General features: G+C 43.8%; 2 protein-coding genes across 2 annotated transcripts in view; one reads left to right on the top strand and one right to left on the bottom strand.

Moving 5' to 3' along the window:
• Nucleotides 1–12,180, top strand: part of Pcsk2 (proprotein convertase subtilisin/kexin type 2) — a 240,671-nt gene extending 228,491 nt beyond the window's left edge. The window contains exons 11-12 of the mRNA XM_051183273.1: nt 817–1,044; nt 11,474–12,180. Of these exons, the coding sequence (XP_051039230.1) occupies nt 817–1,044; nt 11,474–11,960 (715 nt within the window). The 3' untranslated portion in view covers nt 11,961–12,180. The remainder of the gene's footprint in view (nt 1–816; nt 1,045–11,473) is intronic.
• Nucleotides 12,181–25,832: 13,652 nt separating this feature from the next.
• The window catches only part of Bfsp1 (beaded filament structural protein 1), a 34,686-nt gene continuing 33,182 nt past the window's right edge, over nt 25,833–27,336 (bottom strand). Inside the window, exon 8 of the mRNA XM_051183268.1 lies at nt 25,833–26,795. Within this exon, the coding sequence (XP_051039225.1) occupies nt 25,837–26,795 (959 nt within the window). The 3' untranslated portion in view covers nt 25,833–25,836. The remainder of the gene's footprint in view (nt 26,796–27,336) is intronic.

Raw genomic sequence — 27,336 nt, 5'->3', positions numbered from 1 at the left:
TGTCGCAGGCCGGGGAGGCAGCTCAGTAGGTACAGTACTTGCCAAGCATCCACAAGTCCCTGAGTTCAAACCCCAGTACTGCATAATGATGCCTATAACCTGAGTACTCAGTGGGTAAATGCAGGACAATCAAGAGTTCAGTCGTCATCAGCTGCATAAAGAATTTGAAGTCAATCTGACTTACATGAGACCCTGACTCAAAAAAAGGGGGGGGGTATTTCTACATATTACTAGAAATAATCACAATTCATTCATTTTCATTTTGGTACAGTAGTCCACATTCCACAAGTTATGCCTCAAAAAATTCACTCTACTAAGATTAATGTTTATAAGAACCACAATCTAGGTCTACGTACACATCTGCTGAACATGAACATATTTTGCCAGATACATATCTAAGAATGGGATTACTAGGACAGCCCTGTCAGCCACCTGGACAACCTTAGTAAATACAGCCTAATTGTTTTTCAATGATTTATACACATATCAGCAAAGTCAATGAGTTGCTTTTGTTCCACATCTTGGACAACACTTGGTATTACCAATCTTTTCCATCTTAGACACCCCAATCTATGTGCTAAATGCTCTTTTGAAATACATTTTAAAAATAATAACAGCAACAATACTTTAATTCACATATACAATGGTTCTAGATAGTGCATGAACACCTTCCTTGAGTTATAAGTTATAACTTATAAGTTAGATGTTCCAAATTCTCCTAAGGGGACATGTCCTGAGTGTTACTCACCTTAGTCATTGTGTCTCTTCCCTTCTCACTGGTACATCATTGCTCTACTCTCTGCCTCCTGTGACCAGCTTGGATCTGACCTGGAGAGACATGCAACATCTGACCGTGCTCACCTCCAAGCGGAACCAACTTCACGATGAGGTCCATCAGTGGCGACGAAATGGAGTTGGCCTGGAATTTAATCACCTCTTTGGCTATGGTGTCCTTGATGCAGGTGCCATGGTGAAGATGGCTAAAGACTGGAAAACCGTCCCTGAGAGATTCCATTGTGTGGGGGGCTCCGTGCAGAACCCTGAGTAAGTAGGGGCAGTACTTCTGCCATAATCGGAAGGTACCCCTGTTGGTGATAAACCCAGAATCCCTCTCCATGACAGGAACCAGCCTGGGTCTCATTTGGGACAACCAATTTCTGGGAAAAACTAAAGAGATGCACAACTGCAGAGGGACCATGACCCAGTACACAGTTGTGCAACTCAGAACCTATGCTGTAACTATTTGCATAGTTTATAGCACTATTTTTAGGTACATGGGTTGATTGAACAATCTAGCAAGCATGCAGACCAGTAATAAAACATGACTAATGTCCCAGGGGCACCCTGTAATCGTTTCTATCATCATTTCCCCAAGAGCAATCACTATTCTAACTCCATATATTAATTTGCCTATTCTATATTTAATGTAAGTGGAACCTATATTACGTTTTGTTTGTTTGTTTGTTTGTTTGTTTGTTTGGTCTATATTCTTATGTGGAAAATTGTATTTGAGAGATTTGGCCACGTTCAATGTATGCAATTTCTCTTGACGGTTGAAGAGTGATCCATTGTGGAACTACCTCTATTGGTCACTCTTACCTGTGAGACAAGGGAAAAGTTTGGTTTTATTCTGCATGAGGTGGACTGTGATTTAGAGGGATCTGAGAGAGTTCTCCACACAGATGCCACTGATTGAGTCTAGTGTAGTTACTCCCCATCCCATTTCCCTTGTGTGATGAGAGAATTGGTCAATAGAGAGACTGCTTCAATTAATTCCTTTCTTCTTATCAGTCCATCAGTAAGATGAAGCAAATAATTTCTGCATTACATAAATACTGGGAAAATCACAGAATGTAAATACTTGTTTGCAGGGAACACGGCTAAAATAAGATATCACAGTGTAGTACAGGCTGACTTGAGCTCACAATCCTCCTGCCTCAGCCTCCAGAGTGCTGGAATTGCAGGTGTGTTCACTGGTATTATTTTAGTTTTGATAAATAGGTGCATCTGGGAAACTACCACCCGTTAGAAAGACGGCATATCCCATCCACCTGGAAATGTTCCTTGTGTTCCCTTCCACTCGGGACACACACCCCACTACAGTCACTGTTCGTATTCCTCTCCAGAAGGGCATCTTCTCTTATTCTTTACCAGCACAATGGAACTGATGCCTCTTTCCTTATTCGACTTCTGAGAGGTGTTAGTGACACAGAGTATAAAGCTGGCGCATGGTGGGGCCTAATCAATGTAGCTTTACCTCCTCCTTTCATCATGACTTCAAACACTCCTAGTTCGCACTTTAGGGAAAAGCAATGATTGTCTCGATCTTGTGTGAATTCCAATTTGTGCTTGATGTTTAAGGGACCCTCCAATGGAAAAGTTTGGATATTTGTCCTCCAATGAACTAGCATATTCTCATGGGGGACAATCCACCTGTGAGCAGACATCCTCCCATAGGTGAGCATCCTTCCACTGATGATCAGCATTCCCCCTAGATGAACAGTTGTTAGTGAGCATCCTCCTTGGATGAACATCTTTCCTGATTGAACATCCTCCCTAAATAAGCATCCTCCCTGGATGAGTATCCTTCCATGAATGAGCATCCTCCCATAGATGAACATTCTCCCATGGGTAAGCATCCTTCCTGGATGGACATCCTCACTGCCTACTCATTGAGTCCTTGAAGAGCCCCCACACTCTCCCCATAACCCATTCAATGGTCTCATAAAGTATCACTTAGTTCTTAATGAATAGGAAAACAAAGATTTAGTGTAGTGATTCAGACCAGGACCAATGGTGATCTAAAAGCACAAGCTTCAAGTGATTTTTATGGACACCTGCATCAGGTAAATGCATTAAAGACTGAGGCCTCAGTGACACCAAATGCATCAGTGTTTAAGGAAAGAAAGGTCAGCACTTCCCCCTTGGATTGATTTAACCAAGAGCGAGACCAAGTTTGAATTCTCCACTTTTCTCCCTGTGTCTTTCATCTGTCTGCCATTATAGTTACTGGCCTGTCTGCATTTGCATCTGTGTGCTATCTCTGTGACTGTCACTATTGCTGTATGTGTACCTATCTATGCCTACCTGATGCCTAAGTGTTCCTGGCAAAGGGCTTTGCTGTGTATTTATTAATCAGCATCGTATGATGAAGGGATGAGGGATACTTTATAGAAATTTTTAACAGTTTTGCAGGGAATTAAGTTATTTGCTTCAACTACCCTAAAACATTCAATACTGCAAGCATGGCTCTGCCAAATCTCTGTAATCTGCTTCCAACTTTTATTGCAGATATTTGTTGTATAAGATTCGCTGTTTTGAACAAATGATTATCATGGCACACATGCATTGCTCTCTGGGCCAGGAGCATGGATAATTTAAGGATAAAGCTGTCCATTAGCTTAAGTTGTAAAAGCAGATTACATGGGAAATTCAAGGCAAGTAAGATTGGTTGTTACACTGTTCTCTTAGAGATAAGTTAAACTGGCTGAGAACACAGCAGAATATCAGGTAAATCTTAGATGACCTCAAGTTGTATTCTTAACTCGGCTATAAGGTCCAGTAAAAAAAAGTTACAGTCTTTTGGAAAATAAAATAAAAAAAGGCTACTCTAAAGAGCTCCTGGAAGCTTTTACATATATTATATGTAGCCAATATTAGCCTGGGAGATATGTTCTATCACTGTTAACTTTTACAGATGAGGAGGCTGAAATGCAGAAGGCATGAGAAATCTGTTCAAGTAATAATGGAAAAGGCAAGGCCCAGGGTCTTTTCACTATATGACTTTGACCTTAATTCACCAACCAAATGACCTCCTGTGCTCCCAGGCCCTATATCAGGCTCTGTGTCAGTCCTGCTGGGAGCTCAGTAGTGTCTATGGATCAGGAGATGAACTGGCAAAGGTTGAAGGCATGCTGATAGTCACCTAGCTCCTAAGTGACCAAGATTGTTTCTGCCATGGTTATCAAAGATGGCGGCGGCTATTTTACCGCCTGCACTGAGAACTGTGCTCACTGCCTTGGTCTGCATGCTGCCGGCTTGGAGATGTGGTCACTGCCATTGCCAGCAATGTTGTTGTTTACCAAATAAAAGACTACCCACTCCTCACTCACAGGCAGCGTAGCTTCATAGTTTCAAAAAACTCAGAGGCTGGACAGGAAAGCTCAGTGGGCAGCCCAGGGCTGGCCACGCCACTAGGCAGAGAAGACCCTGATGACCTGGAATCACACTTCCAAGGAGCTTTGATAGAGGAATGAACAGCTCCATAACTGCCACTTCCCATGACAGTCAGGCTGCACAAAAACAGCTCATAAGGCAGAGAGAGCGCTAAGAGCGGTGATTGACAGGTATATGGGTTTCCTGGGAATTTATCTTCCCAGAGAAGGAGTCAATCTGAAAAGCAATTCTCTAAAGAACTTTATCAAGAGACTCAGTGAAGGGTGCTCAAGGAGGATCAAAGGGAACAGAAAGCCAGCTGTGACCAGCTGTACCAGCCACGTGCAGGGAACAGAACGAACTCCCCTGCACCTTCACAGTCACCTGCGCAGAGGGGAGTGCTGAGCTCAGCCCACTCATACCTCCCAGCCTCTGTTCATCCCAAGGAAACCCTGGCTGCAGCTCCTCTAGCTGAGTGCCTGTTCCAACTGAATTCCAGGCAACTTTGCAAACATGTGCTAAAACCCGATACGAACGCCAGAAGGGGCGTGGTGGAGAGAGAAAAAGAGCGTGCTTTGCTCTTAAGCACCTGTGCAGCCATGCACAGTACTTCGGACCCACAATGTTTTCCTATGTGGGTCACTGGGCACCTGACCCTGTCGCGTTCAGAAAAGGAATTCCCAAAGAAAACACCCCCCTGGAAGTGCTCACAAATGCAACACTGTAGGCATGTTTTTTCCCTTGAAAAAGTGTAGCTGCTGTCTATGACTAATGAAAGAATCACAATTATGCAGTTGAAGATCCATGGCATAGGCATTCCATGGGGTACACTGAGAAACGCTGCTTCTAGGCAGGAGTCAACTGACCGCAATACAGGACAGGATAAAGACGTGAGCCACCACCACCCCCCAGATCTCCAGGGTTGTCTTCGTAGGACTTGAGCACAAGGCTCTTGTGCCTCTTCTCCTGTAATGTTAGCTGCTCTAAAAGGTCTTGGTGAGTGTGGTCCAGAACACAGCCTAAGAACAGACACTATGACTATTCAAAATATCTACTCCACAGCCACCCCCTATTTTAACTTCTAAATGACGCTTCCTAAGCACAAATCTTATTTTTTTTTTCATTTGAATTAACTTTTTTCTTATTTTCTTTTCATAAAAACAAGATGCAGCCACTGTAGTAAAATCAAAATACAAGTGTGGAGGGAAAAAGCACTAAGTAAATAACAAACCTCTGAAAAATATAGTTATCCCCAGTGTGTGTGGAGGCTTTGCTCCAGGACTGCAGATGCTGGGGACATAAAAGAATATTCGTCCTGTAGAATGCTGTCCTACCATAACCCATTACACACTCCAGTGTGTTGTACCTCATCTCTAGATATGTATATAAGATAAATGTTAAATAGATAGCTCTTATACTGTACTGTTTAGGGAACAATGACAAGGAGCTAAGGTGGCTCTCCTACCTATGATTCTGTTTGTTCCTTTTTTTTTTATCCTTTATTATTCTCTCATATATCCCCTCCTCTACTCTCCTCCTAGTACCACACACACACACACACACACACAAACACAAACACACATACACAAACACAAACACACACACACACACACACACACACACACACACACATACAGGCACACACCTCTTCCCCAGATCCACTCCACATCTGTCTTCCTTCAGAAAGAGCAGGCCTCCCAGGAATGTCAACCAAACACAGTATAACAAGTTACAATAAGACTATATCAGCCTTCATATCAAGGCTGGACAAAGCTACCCAGTAAAAGGAAAAGGGTCCCAAAAACAGGTAAAAGATGCAGAGACAGCCCCCATTCCCACTCTTAGAAGTACCACAAGATCACCAAGCTACACAACCATACCACATATACAGAGGACGTAGGTCCCAAGCAGGCTCCCTGTTTGTCCGTTCAGTCTCTGTGAGCCCCAGTGAGCCCTGGTTAGCTGATTCTGTGGGCCATGTTCTTATGGTGACCTTGACCAGTCTGGCTCCTACAGTCTTTCCTTCCCCTCTTCTGAGGGATTCCTCAAGCTCTACCTAATATTCAGTTGTGGGTCCTACCTCTAATTCTTAGATAATCAAAGAAACATCCAACTAATAATGTCTTGCATTCAGCAGATAAGGGTGAGTTCTGTAGCATCAAGGGCAGTTTTTACAGTGAGCTTGTGGGTTTCCTGATTAAACTTTTCAAGGGAGCCAAGACTACAAGGTAGGATTAGAATACAGCAATCAGACTCACACCACACATCTTTCTCACATCATTCCTTGCACACCCCAGGCTCCCTCGGTACCACTTTCCAAAGTCCTTCTTCTAGACCTGCTCCTATCTTCACAGAAACCCCACAGCAGACTGTGGCATTTCCCTAATACCTTAAGGTGTCAGCCATTCTAGAGTGTTCCAAAAAGATAGCCAGAAATCCTACATTGCCAAATCCTACATTTTCCCAGAACCTGTGAGCCAGGAAAAAAAACTGATGACCATAAAAACAGAAGCTTGGAGGACTGGAGACTGCAGAAGGGAACCTGTCCTGGAGGACCGGCCTATCCAGAGTCTGCCAGTGTCCTAGTCCCACCTCACCCACAGGAGGAGCCTGCCTTCCAGCACCCTGCTCAGAGCCTGCTGAGGACTGGGAACTGTGTATGGAGTAGCCCATCCTAGCAGACCAACCCATCCAGAGTCTGCCAACATCCTAATCCCACCTCCTCCCACTGGAAGAGAAAAGCCATCAGAATACTTGTACCCACCAGAAGAGAACTTTGGTCCTGTACCCACCAGGAGAGGGAAAGACCCCATCAATAAGCACTAGAAGAAAGGATGGGTAGATGACAGTATAAGAACACAGTCAACAATAGAACAATCAATATGATGCCATCGGAGTCTAGGGACTCCACACCAGCAGACCTGAACATCCCAACACAGATGAAGCCAAAGAGAATGGCCCTAAAAACAACTTTCGGATGATGCTAGACACCCTCAAAGACGTAAGTAGAAAATCCCTTAAAGAAATGGAAGAAACAAACAAACAAACATATTCAAGAAAAGGAGGAAATGACAAACCAAAAATTACAAGAAACAATTCAAACATTGCTAGGCTTCACACACACACACACACACACACACACACACACACACACACACACACACAGAGTCTGGGAAAATGGAAATAGAAGAGTTAGATAAATGATCAGGAACTACAGATACAAGCATAACTAACAAAATACAAGAGATGGAAGAGAGGATCTCCAGCGTTGAAGATACACTAGGAGAAATAGATTCATCAACCAAAGACAATCTTAAGTCCAACAAATCCCTAACACAAAATATCCAGGAAATATGGGACACCGTGAAAAGGCCAAACCTAAGAATAATAGGTATAGAAGAAGGTGAAGAAACACAACTCAAAGATGCAGAAAACACATTCAACAAAATCATAGAAGAAAACTTTCCCAACTAAAGAATGACATGCCAATGAAAGTACAAGATGCTTACAGAACACCATATAGAATGGACCACAAAAAAAGTCCCCTTGCCACATAATAATCAAAACGCAAAACATAGGGAATACAGAAAGAATATTAAGAGCAGCAAAGGAAAAAGGCCAAATAACATATAAAGGCAAACCTATCAGAATTACACATGACTTCTTCATGGAAATTCTGAAGGCCAGAAGGTCCTGGATAGATGTTCTACCAACACTAAGAGACCACAGATGCCAGCCTAGACTACTATATCCAGCAAAGATTTCAATTACTATAAATGGAGAAACCAAGATATTCCATGACAAAACCAGATTTAAACAATACTTATCAACTAATCCAGCCCTACAGAAAGTTCTAGAAGTAAAACTCCAACCCAAGGAAGTTAACTACACCCACAAAGCAACCAACAGCCAAAAGAAAATAAGGGGGGAAATTCACAAACAATACCACCAATAACAAATTCAAAACAAACAAGAATTAACAATAAATGGTCATTAATATCCCTCAATATTAATGGTCTTAACTCGCCTATAAAAAGACACAGGCTAACAAAATGGATACAAAGTCAGAATCCATCCTTCTGCTGCATACAAGAAATACACCTCAACTTCAAAGACAGACGTTACCTCAGAGTTAAGGATTGGGAAAAGATTTTCCAATTAATTGGACCCAAGAAACAGCTGACCTGTACAGGGGGGGCTCATGGACCCCAGACTGACAGCTGGGGGTGGGGGTAGTAACAGGGGAGGTAGGGAAGGCAAGGAAACTTGGATTAACTTGTAAAACAAGCTTGTTTCAAATTTAAATTTTAAAAAAAGGGAAGAAAAAAAAAACTTACTCTCCCACATATTGTTGTCCTTATCAGTCTCAAATTCAATAAAAAACAGTTTCCACCTCTTATACATGGGAATAATTATCAAATCAATGAATAAAAAGTTAAAATTTTAAAGTAAAACTTTTAACTCTTCACTCATGCTAGCTTCATTTTAAGTTATCCTGGAGTGCACAGGTACAGAACACTTCCTCCATAGGAGGAAGTTCTGTAGACCAATGCCAACCCAGTCATCTAAAAATACACTTTACATATACATATGAATGTAACCTGACTTCCAAGGCTGGTTTTATGACTGCTTGGCAACAAATTCTCCAGAGCCTAAGCCCAAAAGGCCACTTCCTCTACCATCCCTGGCTCTTCACAACCACTGGCTGTTTTGTGTGTATTGATGCCACCTCACTCATAGAAACACATATTTTATACATCGTTACTTTTACAGTTGCTATGATAAAGTACCCGAAGCCACTCTTTAGGTTCATCATTCAAGGCCCATCATAGCAGAGAAGTCACAACAGGGCATCTTGAGGCAACTGGTCAAGTTCCATCAACAGTCAAGAAACAAAGACTGGTGAATGCCAGTACTCATCCTGTAACGCAGTCCAGCATCCCCATCTAGAAGAATGGTCCCACCTACAGCAACTAACCTCAGAGACATTGTCAAAGGCTAACCTGAGTCTAAATGATCTCTCACAGATGTGCTTAAAGTGTTATCTCCTAGGTGGTTGTAGAGCCCATGTTAATTGTCAGTTGGCAACCAATGTTAACCATCACAGTTTTCAAGTTGCTCAGGAGAGTATTCCTTTATTCATCAAATACAATGTGTGCTTCTAAAAACCCTCTCAGGCATGTGATCTTGGTTCCAAGGATACTACAGAATCAGGCTTAGCACAAAGCTGGTTGTATGTGACAGGCATCTTTTCATGGATGTGTTCTACAAAATACATGTGTTAAATTACCTGTCTCTTCTTAAAAACAAATAAATAGGTATCATTTGGAGCTCTAAATGCAAAGCCATGTAGAAGGAAGATAGTCCATAGACAAGGAGTCAGGGGAAAGCCCTAACACATACGATGAAGCAGGCACTGAGGTTGGTGCTTTTTCACAGTTATTAACCTGACAAAGTCAAACACATAATTTTCCAATCTCTCATGACCTGTAAGTGTAGAAGCTAAATTTTAATTCAAATACGTGTGTCCCCAGACTCTGCAGTCTTCCCATCACACCATATGGTCTTCAAGTAGCCTGCGTCTAGTACAGGATGTGTACATTCTAGCTGGGGGATTTGCACATTCGAAGACAGTCTTCAGGAAGGAGGTGCACTGTAAGGAAAGGTGGCATGGAGAATGCTGGGCTAGCCCTCCAGGGTCTCCAACTGGCCAAACACACTCCCAAAGTCAGGTCTTTCATTAGGATGAATTAAACTTCGGCACCGTCCGTGGTAGGAGTGTTGAGCATCCCTAATCTAAGAATCCAACATACTCCACATGATACCATAAATGGAAAATCTCACCCTAGCTCTCAAGTGACAGATTCTGGTCAAAACATCACTACATAAATAAAGATATTATTTATGATTACTTCAAGGATGGCATATAAGGATATGAAACATACATGAGTTCTCTATTTAGACTTGGCTTCCTTCTCCAAAGTATCTCACTATGCATAAGCACATATTCCAATATTCCAAATCTAAAGCACTTCTAGTCCCCAGCATCTTCAATAAGAAGTATTCAGTCTGTTGGAACCATTAAATCAGCAATAGTTGCCATTCCTCAAGGTCCATAACCCTTAAAAGACACAATGGAAACTTCTTTTTGAAGTGTCAGTGCAGCTATCTGTCCATGCAAAGAGAGGCTCATAACTGGACAAAGTAATGAGAATAAGTGAGTATTGAATGCTCAGCCCTAAACGGGGCATTTGTACCAAATCTTCAAAACTCAGAAAACATGGGGGAAGAGAGGACAGGAAGAATGTCAGAACCAGAGGGTAAGGAAGAGTGGTGTGAAATGCTGTTCTCTGCCTTGACATGGCCATTGTACTCAAACACACAGCAGCTGAGCTCACCTGCACACAGTCTGCACAAGCTAGAGGCCTTAACACTCCAGCAAAGATAAGTGAGGGGCCCGTGGGGCCCCGCCTCTTCCTGAGGAGCTTCTGGCAATTGATGGCTGCTCTGTGAAGAACTGTCATTTTGATTCAGGGTGTGGCCACCGGTAGGTTACCCATGCTCTGGGGGATGACCCCAGATCCATGTTTGTACAGGCAGCGTTAATTGGACTTAATGGGTTGGTTTGTTGTTGTTTTTTTAATACATGAAAGTAAAAAGGGGGACATGTTGGAGGAGTGGGATGGGGAGTGGGGGAGGTAGATACGATCAAGACACATTGCATTGTATACATGTAGGAGATGGTCAAAGACCAAATTTTAAATGCTCTTTTAAAAAAAAAAAAAAAAGAAGAAGAAGAAACTCATTATGAACTTTTGCCTCCAAAAGTTGCTCCTAAAGTTGGGCCTCAGACAAGACCTTGCCAGTTTGGGACACCGAGTCACTCTACTAAGAAGCAGGGATACCAGAGGACATGTATGGAACACATCTTGTCAGTCACTGATAGAGGATTCTTCCTGAGGAACTCAATCCCTGACACCTTTAGTTTTCCTGAACACAGGCTGAGCAGATGCTCATGATGTTGGTAAGGGGGAAGCTGGAAGATAGCTCAAGTGGAAGGTGGTCAGGCTACGTGAGAGCTGTAATTGCAGGTAACTCAGGGGGGCTTAGATATGAGAAGGACATTAACAGTGGCCACCACCCCTTTACAGGGAAGGTTCAGTGCTCAGATTCACAGTTGATATGAAAATCAAAACCCAAGCCAATCTCGATAATTAATCCCAAAGCACTTCCTCTTCCTGCTATTGAAGGTGCCTTGAAAGCCCTGCTCAGGTCATACACACCTTCCCTTATCAAATCTCCTTCTCTCTGTCCTCAGGAAAATACCACCCACTGGCAAGTTGGTACTGACCCTTGAGACAAATGCATGTGAGGGGAAAGAAAACTTTGTACGCTACCTCGAGCATGTGCAAGCTGTCATCACAGTCAACGCAACCAGGAGAGGAGACCTGAACATCAACATGACCTCCCCCATGGGCACCAAGTCCATCTTGCTGAGCCGGCGTCCAAGAGATGACGATTCCAAGGTGGGCTTTGACAAGTGGCCTTTCATGACCACCCACACCTGGGGGGAGGATGCCCGAGGGACCTGGACCCTGGAGCTGGGGTTTGTGGGCAGTGCGCCACAGAAGGGGCTGCTGAAGGAGTGGACCCTGATGTTACATGGCACACAAAGTGCCCCATACATCGATCAGGTGGTGAGGGATTACCAGTCTAAGTTGGCCATGTCCAAGAAGCAAGAGCTGGAGGAGGAGCTGGATGAAGCTGTGGAGAGGAGTCTGCAAAGTATCCTGAGGAAGAACTAGGGCCATGCCTCCATCTCCTCCGCCCCCTCCTCCCCGTCTCTGCCTCTGTCCTTGCTCCACAGTTCTGGCCACCACCAGCCACCCAGCAATTCCTATTATCCCCACACAAGCAATCCCATCCTGGTCTGCAGCTTTGCTAACTGTCAACGGTTATTTTCACTACAATGGAAGTAATTGTTTTTATTCTGTAGCCCAAATATAGCGTTCCTACCAACATCTATGTCCTATGTGTGACTCGACCTTTATTTCTGTCATGTAATTGGGTGATATGCTGTAAATGAAACAGGGACATCTTTGCCCTCACCTTTTTTTTTTTTTTCATATCTTCATATCTGAGAAGAAAAAAAAAAAAGAATGCATCTTTAAAAACCACACTTGGTAACCCAAGAATGTTTGTGGTCTGAACTGAGGTGCTGTTACATTGCACAGAAATGCAGGCAGACAGAGGATGAACTAACTCCAGCACAGTTCCAGCAGAGGGGTGGGTGGGGGCTTGAATTAAGCGAGACTATTCAGGGATGCAAATTGAGGTGTATGATTTAAAAAAAAAAAAAAGATGCTGTCCCTAGGGAACCCTAAATGCTGGACAGGGTGAGGAAATGTACCACCAATACCCAAATGGTGTTCTTCCTGTGCTGCCAGGATGAAAAAAAAAAAAAAAAAAAACTGAAACATGTGGCTCTTCTGTCACCAGCTGCTCTGAGTCGGGACAGAATTAACTGGAGCAACCAAAAAATGCCTCTCTTACACAGAGTTCATCCACACACCCTGTTTTCTGGTACTCTTCACACGGCCATCAGAGAGCGAGAACTACAAGGCATGTCTAGCAGCTGTCTGCAAAGGCAGTTTACCAGTTTTAGAACCAGGGCATTCCTTTTCCTGAGTTGTTTTAGACCTTTCTGTGACAACCAAAAGGCAAGAGGGCTTCATTATTTGTTTGTTTGTTTTGTGGTTTGGTCTATTGTCGATAGCTTTACCCACACCCACTTGAGTTTTGGTTTCCCAAAAGTATCACTGGAGTGCAATATCTCCTCCCTCCCTCAAGTTGTGACGTCATTGATGCGCTGGGGAAATGGGCCACTGTTCCAGACGAGGCCAGTAGATGAAAGGGGTACATCAGAGACATAAGTGACCATATTCAAGTCGACCAACAGTTTCGAGAAGCCTGTTCCACTAAGAGGGACATGTGCCACCTCATTCCCCATAACTGAGGCCAGAAGGAAGCAAGAGATGGCCCCTTTTAAGAAAGCACATGTCATCTTGGCAACTCAAACCCATGAGAATATCTAACAAACATCCCAAAGGGGACAGTTGTCTACCTTAAAAGACACCATTTCATTCCCAAACAGTTATTACCAAAATAATCCTTTGTTTGGTGTCCCCACCCAAGGATTGGCTTCTCACTCAAATCTCAGTGTTCAGTCACTGCACCCCCCTACCCCCAACCCACACCAGGTTCACCCTCCCTTCCCTGAAGCATGCACAGAGCCTAGCTTTCCTTTGCTGAAGCTGGCAACTAAGAAGCCCCGGGGTCCCAATCCCTGAGGGTGGAAATTTAAGAGAGGATGCTCGAAAGCTTATTTCATTCCTCTTCTCCACCATATTAACAAGATTTTTGTCTTCTCTGACACCTTGTAACTTTCCCTGTAATGTGCTTTTTCAGTGTAATAATATTTATGATTTCTAAAAGAAATGTATTACTTGCTGCAAAGGTCTTTTTAAACCACCTTAGATTTAAAGAAGAAAAAAATGGCAATCGTTGAAAATTCATTTCACATTAATGGTCTGGAAATAAACCAAAGGACATCATGTGTGCATGTATGCATAAGTGCACACAGAAATATATATACATATGTAGACTATAAACATGTGTATATGTGTGTATATATATATACTTGTATAAATGTACATACACACATATATCTAAATATGTGTGTACTCTGTATGTATTGAAGAAACAGACACCATACACATATCTAAAAGAGTATGCAGAAGATACCATAATTATTCTGGCAGAATAAGAGGCTAGTGGAGATTCGGGTGAAATGTCTGTTCATCTCTCCCATTGTGACACCTCTGTAATGTTGAAGCTTTCTGTATAAACATGGATGTCTTATATAAGAAGCAGAAATATAAAATAGCTGTCCATATTTTCACATTTGTGGTATAATTTATGAAATTAGAGAGTAACTTATCAGCTTCTTAATAGAAATGGCAAGTTTTGATATGAGTATATAATATATAAAGGTATATAATGCAAACTATAAATATTTGGTCTCTATATCATTTTTGGCATCAGTATTAACACAAAACTATGTCTAGTGATGTTTTTATGATGTCCATGATTATAATGCAAGAGACATTTATTTTAAAAAAAAACTGAAAGTAAATAAATAACAATCCGGTTAATATTGTTACTCGTGACAAGAATTTTTAAGGAAATTTTAAAAATCATGTTGTAAATTAGGAGGCTCAACAATAAAATATACCTTCCAGAAAATATGTGGGATGTGCTGTATCTTATGCAAAACACTCTCACCCATTGTAGGAGCCAAAGATACATCTTAAAAGCCTGCTTTAGTAAATATGCATGGCAGATGTGTAATTAGCAGAGTAGTCACGTGCAGCATTTCTGAGACTCCAGTTACATTTGGCAGTGAGCTATAAATTCAGTGCAGGTAATCAATACCAGAACTTCTAATAGGAGAGCATAGGTTAATCATGTATATTAAGTACTGTTTCTTGAGGTACCTGCTCCCACTGTCTATGTGTGTATGCATGTGTGCATGCATGTGCTTGTGCATGTGTATTTGTGGGGGTGTGGCAGAGAGAGAGAGGGAGAAAGAGAGAGCATGTGTGTGCATAAAGGTAAGCATTTGTCTTTCTGCCTGCCTGAGCATACCATGATGTAAAATGTATGTCTTATTGTGGGCCATGATCAGAAGTCTTTTAGAGCTGGGCATAGTAGCACCTGCCTTTAACCCCAACATTTGCAAGGCAGAGACAGGAAGACCTTCGAGTTTGAGACCAGCCTGGTCTACATAGTGAGTTCCAGGATATCCTGTGTCTCAAAAGGAAAAAAAAAAAGTCTCTTAGAAACTCTTAGAACACACTAAGCTAGATCAAGTTATACTACAATAACAAACAGACACAGAATCACAGTGGCTTAATACACAGGTTTGCCATTCCATGAGCTCAAATGAGGGCTTAGATAGATAACTTTCCAAAGCTACAGATCTCCATGCCCTGAGAAGGGATCTAGGTCATTTCAGTCTCATGCTTTGCTGTCTGGACATGGGATTGCTAAAATCACCAGGCAGCTTCTCGTCCTCCCTCTCTCTTCAGGAGATGTGCATACCCTCTTGCTCACAGTATCAGCCAGTTCTCACCGATGAACTTACATGAATATTGGACAACGAAGAAATGTAGGACAGCTAATGAGATACTCAGCGGACATTAAATGATCCCCTACCTTGGTGCCTGACCCTGTAAAAACAAGTTCCAATTTACATGGTAACCTCTCCTCATGGGTGGTACTGTACATTCTTGCAAACTGATTGTACCTTACCGCCATGTAACCATGTTATTCTAAACACTGTTTTAAAGTAATTCATTGTAAACCTTTTATAATGTTCTCTGATCCTATATTTATTAAACTTAATTATTAAAACTTTAAGTGAGCCTATGACTAAAATCGAATGTGGAAAGATATAAGGCCCAAAAATTGGTCTTTGAAACATTAAACACTACAAGCCAATATTTTTGTTCAGGCATTGATACCCTAAAGATTAAGGTTTGGTGTGTGTGCACGCGTGTGTGTGTGTGTGTGTGTGTGTGTGTGTGTGTGTGTGTGTGTGTGTTCTTTTTCCTTGTTCACTCTTAATTTGTTTCTTAATTTGTTACTTTGTTACCTGTGTGCCTGTTGGATCCTTTGCAACTAGGGTTACAGATGGTTGCAAGCCACTGCATGGATGCTGGGAATTGAGCCTGGGTCCTCTGCAAGAGCAACAAGCGCTCTAAACAGCTCAGCCATCTCTCCAGCCCCATTTTGTAAAATTCTTAGTTATTACTCTGTGCCATCATTACTCTTGTCATTATAAATTAACAATGGCCATGCGATGGATGAATTTGTTGATTCAAGGGATTATATGGGAATCATACAGTGCAAAACCACATAACCAAGTACTTTATATTTAGATGGAAATAGAATGTTAAATAGGAGATGTGTTGAACTCTTGTGTTGAAACACTTCATAGTCAGAGTGTTTATAGATGCAGGAATCTAATTTTACTTTTAAAAATAATAAAAATAAAACCACAAAGTTTTTAGAAAAGGTGGATGTAAGATTGAAATAAAGAGCATCGGCATATGTCTCATAACACTAGCCTATGAGATACAATGCAAATGATTTGGTTGTTTCTGGTAAAGTGGTTCTCTTCCTCCAGAAGAGGAGTAAGTTGATAGAAAGGATGGGAGGAAGGATACTCAGCCTATGGAAGCTTAAATACATGGAGAGACAGGCTGGCAGCTGGTGGCAGAGAGAGACTAGCATGCAAGAGAACCCCGGTCTCTGAAGGATGGAAGTCTCTGAGAACAGAGACCAGTGCTGTGGGTGAGCCATGCCTAGATGCACTGAATACCACCACCGGCCAGGGTCCCCAGTCCATGTCCTTCTGGTGTCTCCTTTCACTTCCCAAGAATAGTACCTGCATCTTAAGAAACAGATACACACACCTTGATCCAGAAGAGTTCTTTCTACTGCAAATTAGTCCGTGAGCACTTGAGGTTTTCCTTTAGTCTCTGATTTGTTTAGTTAAACCCTTTCCTTTCATTTAAGAAAACTGATCAGATTTGACTTCAGATTTCCAAGGAATCAAAAAGCAAAATCTGATCTGGAGGTAAATTCTCTAAGCCAGGCTGCTGACTCAGCCCAGGCAGGTGAAAGCTCTGTGCTGCTGAACTTCTAACTCTCAGTCCGAGTGGACTGGGACAGGACGAGGGTGAGAAGGCAGTGAGGAATCTCAGCCCACAGAGGTCAGAGGCCAGATCAGTCCAATAAAGAAGCTGACGCTTCCCTAAATCGAATGTCAACTGTCAACTTTTTATATCAAGGAATCTTTTGACCCATTGGCCTTCCCATCCTAACATGGAGTGCCCCACCCACCGCCTTATCAAAATCCTGCATCCAATAGAACGTTCCATGAAGTATTCCCAGCTGGAGACTAAAACCATGTTGCCTTGTGATCCCAGGCCTCAGACCACTGACTGGCCACAGGTAACAGGTAAGCAACATGGTCACAGGATGCCCACATGCAAGCAAAGAGGCAAGTGGGGACCGACACCATGGAGCTCTTGCCCCAGGAATGATTGCCAACTCAGAAGTCCTATTTTCTCTCTCTCTTTTAAAGCATCAGTGTGGCTTTTTGTGGCATTCGTTTGCTAACATCCAAACTTGAGAAAATGGAGGCATCTGTGCCTGATGATGCTCTTTGTTATTCGTGTGCCAAATATGTATGAGTTTTGCGATCACTTCATTCACTAATATGGCCCAAACTCAAATCTGTGACAGAAATTTTTTTAGGATAAACATGATTGTAATGGTTACTTCGAAATCCTCTCCAATGGGGTTTCTCTTTCCTTTTGGGCCAGTTGGCCACCAGGCAGTCCAAAGGGGGAAAGAAGCAGATGGGGTGACAGAAAGCTCTGGCTGCCCATGAGCACAAATGAAGACAGCCCTCCAGGAGAAAGATTTCAGTGAATCGCTTGATTTTATTCCAGAGTATAAAGAATATATAGGATTGGGCAGCCTGGGGACATTAAGTGGCACACAAGGCAGCAGGGTCCTATAGCAGATCTCCTAACACAAGTCTTCTTAGCAGGGATCTGTGCCAAAGGTCAAGCTAAAGATGAACTAGGCATCTGGTTTTAGAGACAGTTTTTAGATAAGGTCAGTCCTCCAGGCCCAGGAACATTCTCCAGATAGAGCAGGCAGAGAGCAGGAAGCTTTGCAGGAGGGAGGGAGCTCCATTTTGCCAAACTATTGAGATAATCTGCTAGAGACTATGGGGGTGCTGCAGCCCCCAACCAGCCAGCAATGTCTCCCAACATTTCCACATAAGTTTCAGGTCAAGGAGGCAACTGCATGGAATTTCCCAACATGAAGGTAGGGATGCAGATCAGAATCACCTTCTGTTGTTCTAAGCTGAAGTTATGGCAGGCCCCATAGGTATGTTCCTAATGTCAGGAAGGCAGCAAGCAACAGCCATGGACCAAATGCAGGCATTGCCTGTGAGTGTAAGCACAGCCTTACTGGAAACACATGCCTGCTTGCCTTTGTTTTCTCCATGCTGTGTTACAACAGCAGGGTTGAGTAATTATGTAATAAGGACACTATGTGATTCTTATTTATTGTGTGTGTGTGTGTGTGTTCATATTCATGGATACATGCATGTGTGTGTTCATATTCGTGAGTGCATGTGTTTGTTTGGAGGCCAAAGGTCAATGACAGGGAACTTTGTCAATTGCTCTCCACCTTCATTTTCGAGACATGGTCTCTCACTTGAACGTGGAGCTCAACCGACTGGTCAGCAAGTCCCAACGATCCTCCTGTGTCTAGGAGGATCCCAGCTCTAGGATTGCAGGTATGTCCCACCAAATCTGGATTTTTTTAAGCAGGTGCTATAGAGCTCAGGTCCTCATGCTTGGGCAACAAATACTTTACTGACTAAGCCATCTCCAAAGACATTTAGAGAAGAAAACTACCAGACCCATGTATCTCCATGAGGAAGACATTTGTATAGTTTCCATAGATTGTTGTCTTGCAGTAGTCACCCATTTCAGAGACATAACAGGCCCATTTGTAGCAGGCCAGAGGAGCAGAGTGTCAGTGCCCAAGGGTCACCCTTAATTAGAGAAGAATAGGAACAGGTGGTATTACTAGCTTCATCTTACTCATCTCTTGTTGGAACAACTTAAAGATTTTCTAGCCGGTCTCTTAAGAGGTCCCCAACAGGATGGAGTCAACTTGCCCACAGGGACAGCTTGCCCATCAATGCATCCTGTTTGATTCTTATCATATGCCCCATTCCTTCACCAATCAGGAGACAGAAACCAGAACAGTCCATTTAACAGAGAGAATTTAATACTATTGTACCACAAACTGGGTGATAGAATTGTTAGTTGATTCAAAAGACAAAAGAGAATATTGAGCAACATATGACCTGAGGTCTATGAAATATGTGGGAGCCTCAGCCATCCAGGCTCAAAGGGTGTACCTGGGTCTGTGGTGCCAGAAAATGGAATGTAAACACATACACAAGGACCTTAAAGATGGTACCATATGACTGAGCAGGATGAAGCCAGAACCAACTCTGATGGAAGTACACACATATAGCTGTGGCCATGGCAACTGGTCTTTGGAGTTAGGGGTAGGAGCTTCAGTTCTCCCTCAACATAACTGATGCTTCTTGAACATGAGCCCCTACATTTTATCTTGTAAAATCAATGCATAGGAGCTGGGCCTATTGCTCACTAGTTGAGTGTTTACCCAGCATCCTTGAGTTCCTGGTGTGGATTCCCACTAAAAACAGAGGGAAACTAATGCTTAGAAGCCTTCTGAGGACTCAGCACTTTCAACCTGTCCTCAAACTCTGGGTGCATGAGAAGCCCAGGTAGCCAGGGTGGTGCTAGGCAAGGAATTCAGGTATACACAGGAGAAGATGGAATTAGTGTCAGTTGGATCCCCAGAGGGAGTAAGCATCTGTAGAGGCTGCTGGAACAGAATACCACAGACCAGAGTGCTTCTGGAGAACAGCAACTGTTCCCCCACACTTCTGGAAATTGGGAATCTGAGGTGGAGAGAATGGCAGGTTTGGGAGTCCAATGAAAGTCTGCCTCCCAGTTTTCAGACAGCACCTTCTAATTTAACCTCACCTGGGTGGGGTATACCTGAGGACACCTAATATTTTTAAGAGTATTAAGCCCACGCATAACAGTTGCTCCTCCTGCTGCTATCACTTTAGGAGTAAGAATCTTGGGGCACTGGGACACTCAGACAATAGCAGAAACATTACCAAGGTGGTGTGGACAGAAACCATAAACAAACAGCAAGAAGTGGGTCTTCCCTCTCTTGCAGCCATGCACTCTTTCCCATTCCCCTCTGTGGAGGTTTGAATAAGTATGGCCTCCATAGACTCATGTGTTTGAATATCCATAATGAGTGCACTGTTGGGAGGTGTGGCCTTGTTGGAGGAAATGTGTTACTATGGAAGTGGGCTTTGAGGTCTTATATGCTCAAGCTATTCCCAGTGTGGTACACAGTCTCCTTCTGCTGCCTGAGGATCAAGATGTAGAACTCTCAGCTCCTTCTCCAACACCATGTCTGCCTGTATGCTGCCATGCTTCTTACCATGATGACAATGCACTAAACCTCTGAAATTGTAAGCCAGTCCCAATTAAATATTTTCCTTTATAAGAGTTGCCTTGGCCACAGTGTGTCTTCACAGCAATAGAAACCCTAAGACACCCCTTCCCCAATTAGTGCTTTCCAGAAACACAGCTGACAATGCCAGAACAAGGTTGGTTTGGAGAGTCCCACCCTGGTGATCCCAGAGAAGAGAGGGTTGGGAATAAGAGGCATGACTTCCTGAGCCAGCACACTGAGCTGACTCTAGCAGACCACCAGTGCCCAGACCTTGTTTAAGATATGCTTTGGTGAAAGCCAACAGAATCCAAGCCTCTCTGATTCCCTGTTGTCCCACAGTCACACTAACTAGCAGTTATTTTTAGGACCTTTGAGCTTGCACAACAGAAACCAACTCTACCTCATGAAACAAAAAAGATGTGAAGTAAATCTCAGAAGTAACGCTCAAAGAAATTGGCCAAAACCATCCTAGCAAAGGGGCAGAGATCACAGAGAGTCTGGGAACCTGAATATAGAGCAGAAATGAGTGACTTCATGAGACCACATCCATTAGAGGAAGGCTGTAGCATGTTCAATCTTGGGTTCATTGGCCTGATTTCAATGAGACAGTGTCTTACGGGTCTAGACAGGGTGATTCACTCAGCCCTAGGCCAGTGAAGGCAGAATATCTTGACTGACGGTATGATCAGGGCTGTATCCTGAGTAGGAAGAGCAGCTCTTAAAAACCCAGAGTTATGGAGAGCCAGTATGGCTGGGAAAGGAAGAACAGCCAGTGTCAATCAGCATCTTAAGACAGATTTTCCTGGAAGCCAATACTAAGAACAGAGGTCAATCTTAGTTGAAAAGAACCATCTATGTTGAGAAGAAAAGCAAAATAGGAAAGGAAGGAGGCCAATATAGGGCAGCTAATGGTGGGCTTCCTCCTGGACATTGGAACCCTTCATAGACCTCTAAGAGATTATGTTGCATATGCCTCAGCTGTCCCAGGAAAGGAGAGGGTTCCATTCTGGGTCCTATCCATCCTTGGTTGAGGTTGCCCCAGAGCCTAAACTCTACAAAGTTCCCAGCCTTCTCAGTATATGGGCCAAGAACTCTACAAGCCTTAGGATCTCCTAAGGCGGAAAGTCCTATGTGCCTGCAGCCATATTTGAGACCTTTGCGTGCAGTACCACAGGGTTCTAAGCCACGCATGCAGATACTGGTGCAATAGCCATGATGGTGTTCGCCTGGGATGCTTGGAGCCTAACTGGGGTGGGAACTGCCATGCTGTTTCCTCAGGGAAGAGAAAAGTTTGGAATATCTCACTCACAAGAAAGAGTGAGAGGAGAGAAGATGAAGATCCTGTGCTGGACACAAGGGAGAAGATGTCTCTGAGTGCCCATTCTTATTAATGAGAAATGGAAGCAAAAGGTTTGGAGAGCTGGAGAAGGGCTGTGGGGAACCCCAGAGAAAAGTTAGAATCTTAACAGCCATCTTTCCTACTACTCTCTTAGATACTAACATACTGGTAATTTTCCATTCCCCTATGACTGTTTTCCTGTAAAGCATATGATGCAACCTGACCCTGAAAGATTCCCAGCTGCAGGCTCATCGTATAGCAACTTATCTTATAGCAGAACACCTGCATCCTGCTTGTAAGGACATTCTGTCTCCCTCACATCCTCCCTTTGGCCCATTCCCTCATTTCTCCACTACTTAAACCCTGTGATTATATCCAATAAATGAGACTTGATCAGAATACCGTCTTGTTTCCATCTCTCACATCTTTTGTCCCCCATTCTCACTCCCTCCCTCAGGGTCCCCATTGACTAACCCCACAGACCAGAGCAAAGGGCTAAGAAAATAAACCAATTCTGCTGCTTTCCAGGGAAGAACAGGGCAAGCAAAGGCAACAGGAAGCAGATCCAACAAGATGAACAATTGAGGCTGGCTGCAGGGTAGGTGAGACCAATAACTCTGTTATACATTGAAGCACCCACTGACCCTCTGCACACCATGGTTCTGGCTTTCAGGCCAAAGCAGCCTGACAGGAAATGGTGCCCATCTGGTCTCTGCCTCCCACACTGACCTCTTCTCCTTCCATCATATCCTGGGACCCTCCTCATTTCTCCTCCTCTCCTCTTTCAAGTCCATTCCCATCCCAGGGCCTCTGCACTTAAAATTCTCTGTGCCTGGAATGCTCTTCCCTCATATCTGCATAGGATGTCCCATTTTATCACTCAAATCACAGGGCATATTTCCCTTAGGCTCTTCTCTTTACTATTCAGTCCCAAAGAGATGCCCAGTCATCCCAGCAGCCCTCCCTCATCACAGTGACTTCCCTCATCACAATGTGTCTGATTCTCCAGTGTATCTGTTCCCTTCTGCATCCTCTTCTTCCCCACACCAGAACAACATGGTTGGGGAGCAGGGCCACATCCGGTCCCTCCTTATAGTCTTTACAAAGCCTGTCAGGACAGACTCCCAGGCTACTTTTCCTGGCTGATTAAATATAATATAAAAATGGCCTTTCGATTCAAAATGATACCTTGTGCCTTTTTGTATAAGAATATTCACTGAACACACAGCCTGGACAATAAAACTTAGTGGGGAAAAGAAAGACTTTTCAGTGGCTGTTAACGTCTAATATAATAGACACATGGGCCTACGGTCCTGCATCCCAGGGTCCAGCCAGTGGATCACATCATTCTCTCTTACACTTTTAAGTTATAAATATTTCAAACTGCAGAATGGACTGGCTTCTCCATTCATCTTTTAGAAAGAACAACAAAAGCATATTTCTTTCTTGAAACCAAAGCCTCGAATGAATTCGGAACAAGACTGTGTAAGGCTTTGCCTCGGGATGAAAGGCGACACTTTCGTCTTCTGTTGTTCCTAGCAAAGCAGTGCCACAATGGCATTTGTGACACTGGTACTTTTCTCACACAGTGTGCGACTGTCCTGCCAGGCGCTTGTTTCCCCTTTTTAGACCAACACAACAATCCACTTCGGCACATTTACTTGGTCCCGCGTGTATTTTGGAGCATCCATGTCAAAAAACAACTTTCTAATCATTGTAAGTTAAAGCCTACTTCAAGGCTGTTAATAGAATACTAGATATATATGGGTAGCTTAGAAATTTCTGTGGGCTGAGGGTATATTTAGCCAGGTATAAGGTCTTGGGTTCAACACCTAGCCACATACACACATTTTTTTGTAAACTTCCATGGCTGATATAATTGCTATTTTATAGAATTTGTGTGTGTGCATGTGTACATGCGTGTGTGTGTGTGTGTGTGTTTACTGTGGTGGGTGTGTATATGTGGTGTGTGTGGTATGTGTGTATTGTGCTGGGTGTGTGTGTGTGTAGGTATGGTGTGTGTATGCGCAGTGTGTGTGTAGGTGTGGTGGTGTGGTGGGTGAGTGTGCATGTGTAGTGGGTAGCTGTGTATGTATAGTGTGTGTGTATGCATGTGGTGTGTGTGTGTGTGTGTGTGTGCTGTGATGGGTGTGTATGTGTGGTGTGTGTGTGTGTGTGTGAGTGAGAGAGAGTGAGAGAGAGAGAGAGAGAGACTTCACATGCTCAAATGTGACAGGGCTATGCTATTACTTGAAAATCATAACAAATCTGAAAATTTTTCCCCTTACAGTGTCTGGCATGTAGAATTTAGTCAATAAGTTTCTGTTGGACTAATTCACTATCTTCTTACATGTGTGTGTGCATGTATTCATGTGTGTATGCACTTGTGTTGGTGTACATGCATGCATGGGGGTATAGTAGAAAGCGGGTGAGCTCTTCAGTTGCTTCTCTACCATATCTGGAGACAGGGTCTCTCACTGAACCTAGAGCTCACCACCTGTCTAGACTGACTGGCTAAGGAGCCCCAGATCTCAGGCTGCATCCACCCCCACACACCTTCCCAGCCCTGGGATTACAGGAGTGCTCCCCTGTTTCCAGCTTCTTACATGATGCTGTGGATCTCAGGTCCTCAGGCTTGCATAACTCCTCCCCAGCCCTGCTTCACTAACTTCTAAACCAGCATTTGCAAAGTAGCATGCAAGTTTGCTTTGGAAACATGACAGAAAACTACTTCTTAGGTGAAAAAAAGTTTTAAGCATCTTACACAAAAGAACACTTGTTGCATACACCGTGGCACACAGCTTCATTGTTCTGCCTATATTCTCTTTAGCCTTGACATTTCCATGTATTCCTGTGATTGACTTCCAAAAACCACATGTACCTCTTTTTCTGAGGACATCCTTGGCCTCCAAAGTTAACACTTGGAGGGGCCACCTCCCACTAACTGACAGCAGTTTGTCAGTCAATACCATTATACCCAGGCTAACTCAGACACATGCTCTAATCTTGCCTCCAAACTTCCTCAGTGATATTCAGCTCGGCTGGCTCTGCCTGGTAACAGAACAGCACCCTTCCTATTGGCTGCCTAGGTGGCTTGACTCCCTTTCCACTTCCCATCTGGATCTTTCTGAGGTCATATTACAAAGAAACTCTCTACATTCAAATGTTTGCTTGGTGGGTGAGGGCTTTGAGAATGACTCAGTTTTGCAAGTGCAGCCTCGGTTCAATCACCCAGAGACTACATAGAGAGCATGTGTACACTGGGACAGCAGGGACAGGAGGATCCCTGGGGTTTGCTGCCCAGACAGGCTAGACTGACTGGTAAACTCCAACCCTGAGAGGCCTTGTCTAAAACAAGGTAGACAGCACCTGAACACCAACAACATTGTCCTCTAGTCTCCACAGACATACATACATACATGCATACATACCCAAGCACATGCATATGCAAACTGCACACACATGAACCTTCACACACATGCTCATGCACTCAAATGCATACACATTTACTTCAGGACTGGTTTTTGAGGGACCCCAAACTTATAATTTCTCATCAATTCACGTCTAAAAAAATCCTGAGCTGCATGAACAAACACTTGTGCCTGGAATGAATTAAATGAACCATTGTCATCAACTACTTTTATTTTTGTTTGTTTGTTTGTTTGTTTGTTTTGGTTTTTGGTTTTTTGGTTTTGTTTCTTTGTTTCTGTGTGAAACCCAGACACTATTTAAGACCTAATGAATCTATATGCAGTATGCTGGGTCCAGTATGGTGGACAATGCCTCTAATCCTCACACTTAGGAGGCTGAGGCAGGAGGATCAAAAGCTCAAGGACAGATAGTGCTGCACAGACCCTGTCCCAAAACCAAACAAATAATGAAGCATGCTGAAAGAGCATGTCCCTTCCCAAAAGAGGGAGGGTGGCAACCATTAAGAGAGCATCCTTGTTCTCTGCATGGCTGACCCAAGGCCCTATTAATTAGACAAGGAACATGGTGCAAGCAAAAAAAAGCATTTTAATAAAGGTTGCTGGCAATGCCAGACAGGTCAACTATGATCTAATCCAAACAGGAACCCATCTCAAGGCACTTCACCTACATTGGCCCCAGATATTTTAAGAGCCCTTCTCTCCCAGTTTCTTGTTGGCCTTTGTCTTCCCAATGACAGTCTCCACAATGACAGAGGTTTCTTCGTATGTCTGAATACTCTCTGTTGAAATCTTCTCAATCGACTCCACCACCTCTACCTTCTTAAAAGCTAAAGCCTTAGAAGGGCTTTTTGCCAGCAGGCTACTGCTCTTATTCCCAGGCCCCTCTGGTCCATCCTGATTGGACCCAGATGTCTGTGATTGGGATGTAGATGGTCCATCAGGACCAGGTATGATCACAGGACAGGGTCTCCTGGGCCCCTCATCTTCCTTTTGGCCATCATCATCTTTTTGTTCCAGGTCTTTTGGTTCCTTGGTCCCTGCCCCATTCTTATCTTTAATCTGTTGATGGTTTGAGTGGTCACCTTCCCTGCCCTGGGGAACCCCATGTCCATTCTCCACAGGTGGCATGGGCTGCCCAGGTGAGGGCTCCACATGGCCATCATGATGCATAGAGTCTTCCTGGATGGAAACCACCACCCCACCCCTAGCTGGGATGGAGGAGGAGCAGAACTCAGGGTCCACAAAACTGGCATCCCCTGTGACCAGTATATGCCGTCCTTTGGTGAAGAGGTCAGCAGGTGGCTCTGGCACCGGCTCTTTGGGGCCACTCATTCTCTCTTTGACTACTTTACATAGCTTCCCAAAGGCTTTGCTTATCTGGCCTCCATCTGGCACATCCTCGGGACCCCCTGCTTGAATTGGATTTACTTCATGTCCACCCCCTGGTCCCAGCTGAGAGCCACTGTCCGCTGTAAGTTCCACATGCACTGGGTGTGGCTCTTGCAGAGTTTTCAATTGTGCATCTTCCAGAGTTTCATCCACTTTGTCTTGAGCTATAATCTCCTTTCTTTTTGGAAGGCTCTTGGGGAGGACCTTTTGTCTTGGTTTGGCTGCTGTGATGTCCTGCGCAGCCCTGGTGAGATCTAAGGAAAACCACACAGGCAGTAAGCCAACACATGTGTCAATGAGAGGGAATGATGACACTCACTGGAAAACATGACAACTGTACTGACCGTGAATGGCCAGCACTAGGGGAAAGAGCCACAGATCTCTCATTCGTGTTGAGGTCCCAGCTCAACCAGCTGGGACACACTGCATGAGTCGTATGATCCCTCTGGATTCCCCAAAGGAAAGGAAAAGTGCCCCTTTTCCTGGCACTCACAGTTCACCTCAGCTGGAATAACAGGGACACATGGTACTGTACCATGACACCAAGCAGGAACAACTCAGTTCCATCCCCCTGCTGAACTCACGGCAGGGCACCTGGATCCGGAATGCACAGTGGGAACTCACTCCACACAGCCATCTCACTAACTCTCTCAAAAGAAGCACATGGCAAGGCTGCGGGACCTATGTCAGGCGCAGGTGGCTTCAGATTTGGAGACAGCATCTACCTACAGTGTGTCCCAACCTAATTGTGATGATCCCTTGATTGCCATTCCCTTCATTTGGAGCTGAAAGGAT

This window comes from Phodopus roborovskii, unplaced genomic scaffold (genome assembly GCF_943737965.1).
Source record: "Phodopus roborovskii unplaced genomic scaffold, PHOROB, whole genome shotgun sequence".
Lineage (NCBI taxonomy): Eukaryota > Metazoa > Chordata > Mammalia > Rodentia > Cricetidae > Phodopus > Phodopus roborovskii.
The sequence above is the reverse complement of the archived record's forward strand: the minus strand, read 5'-3'. Positions and strand labels throughout refer to the sequence as shown.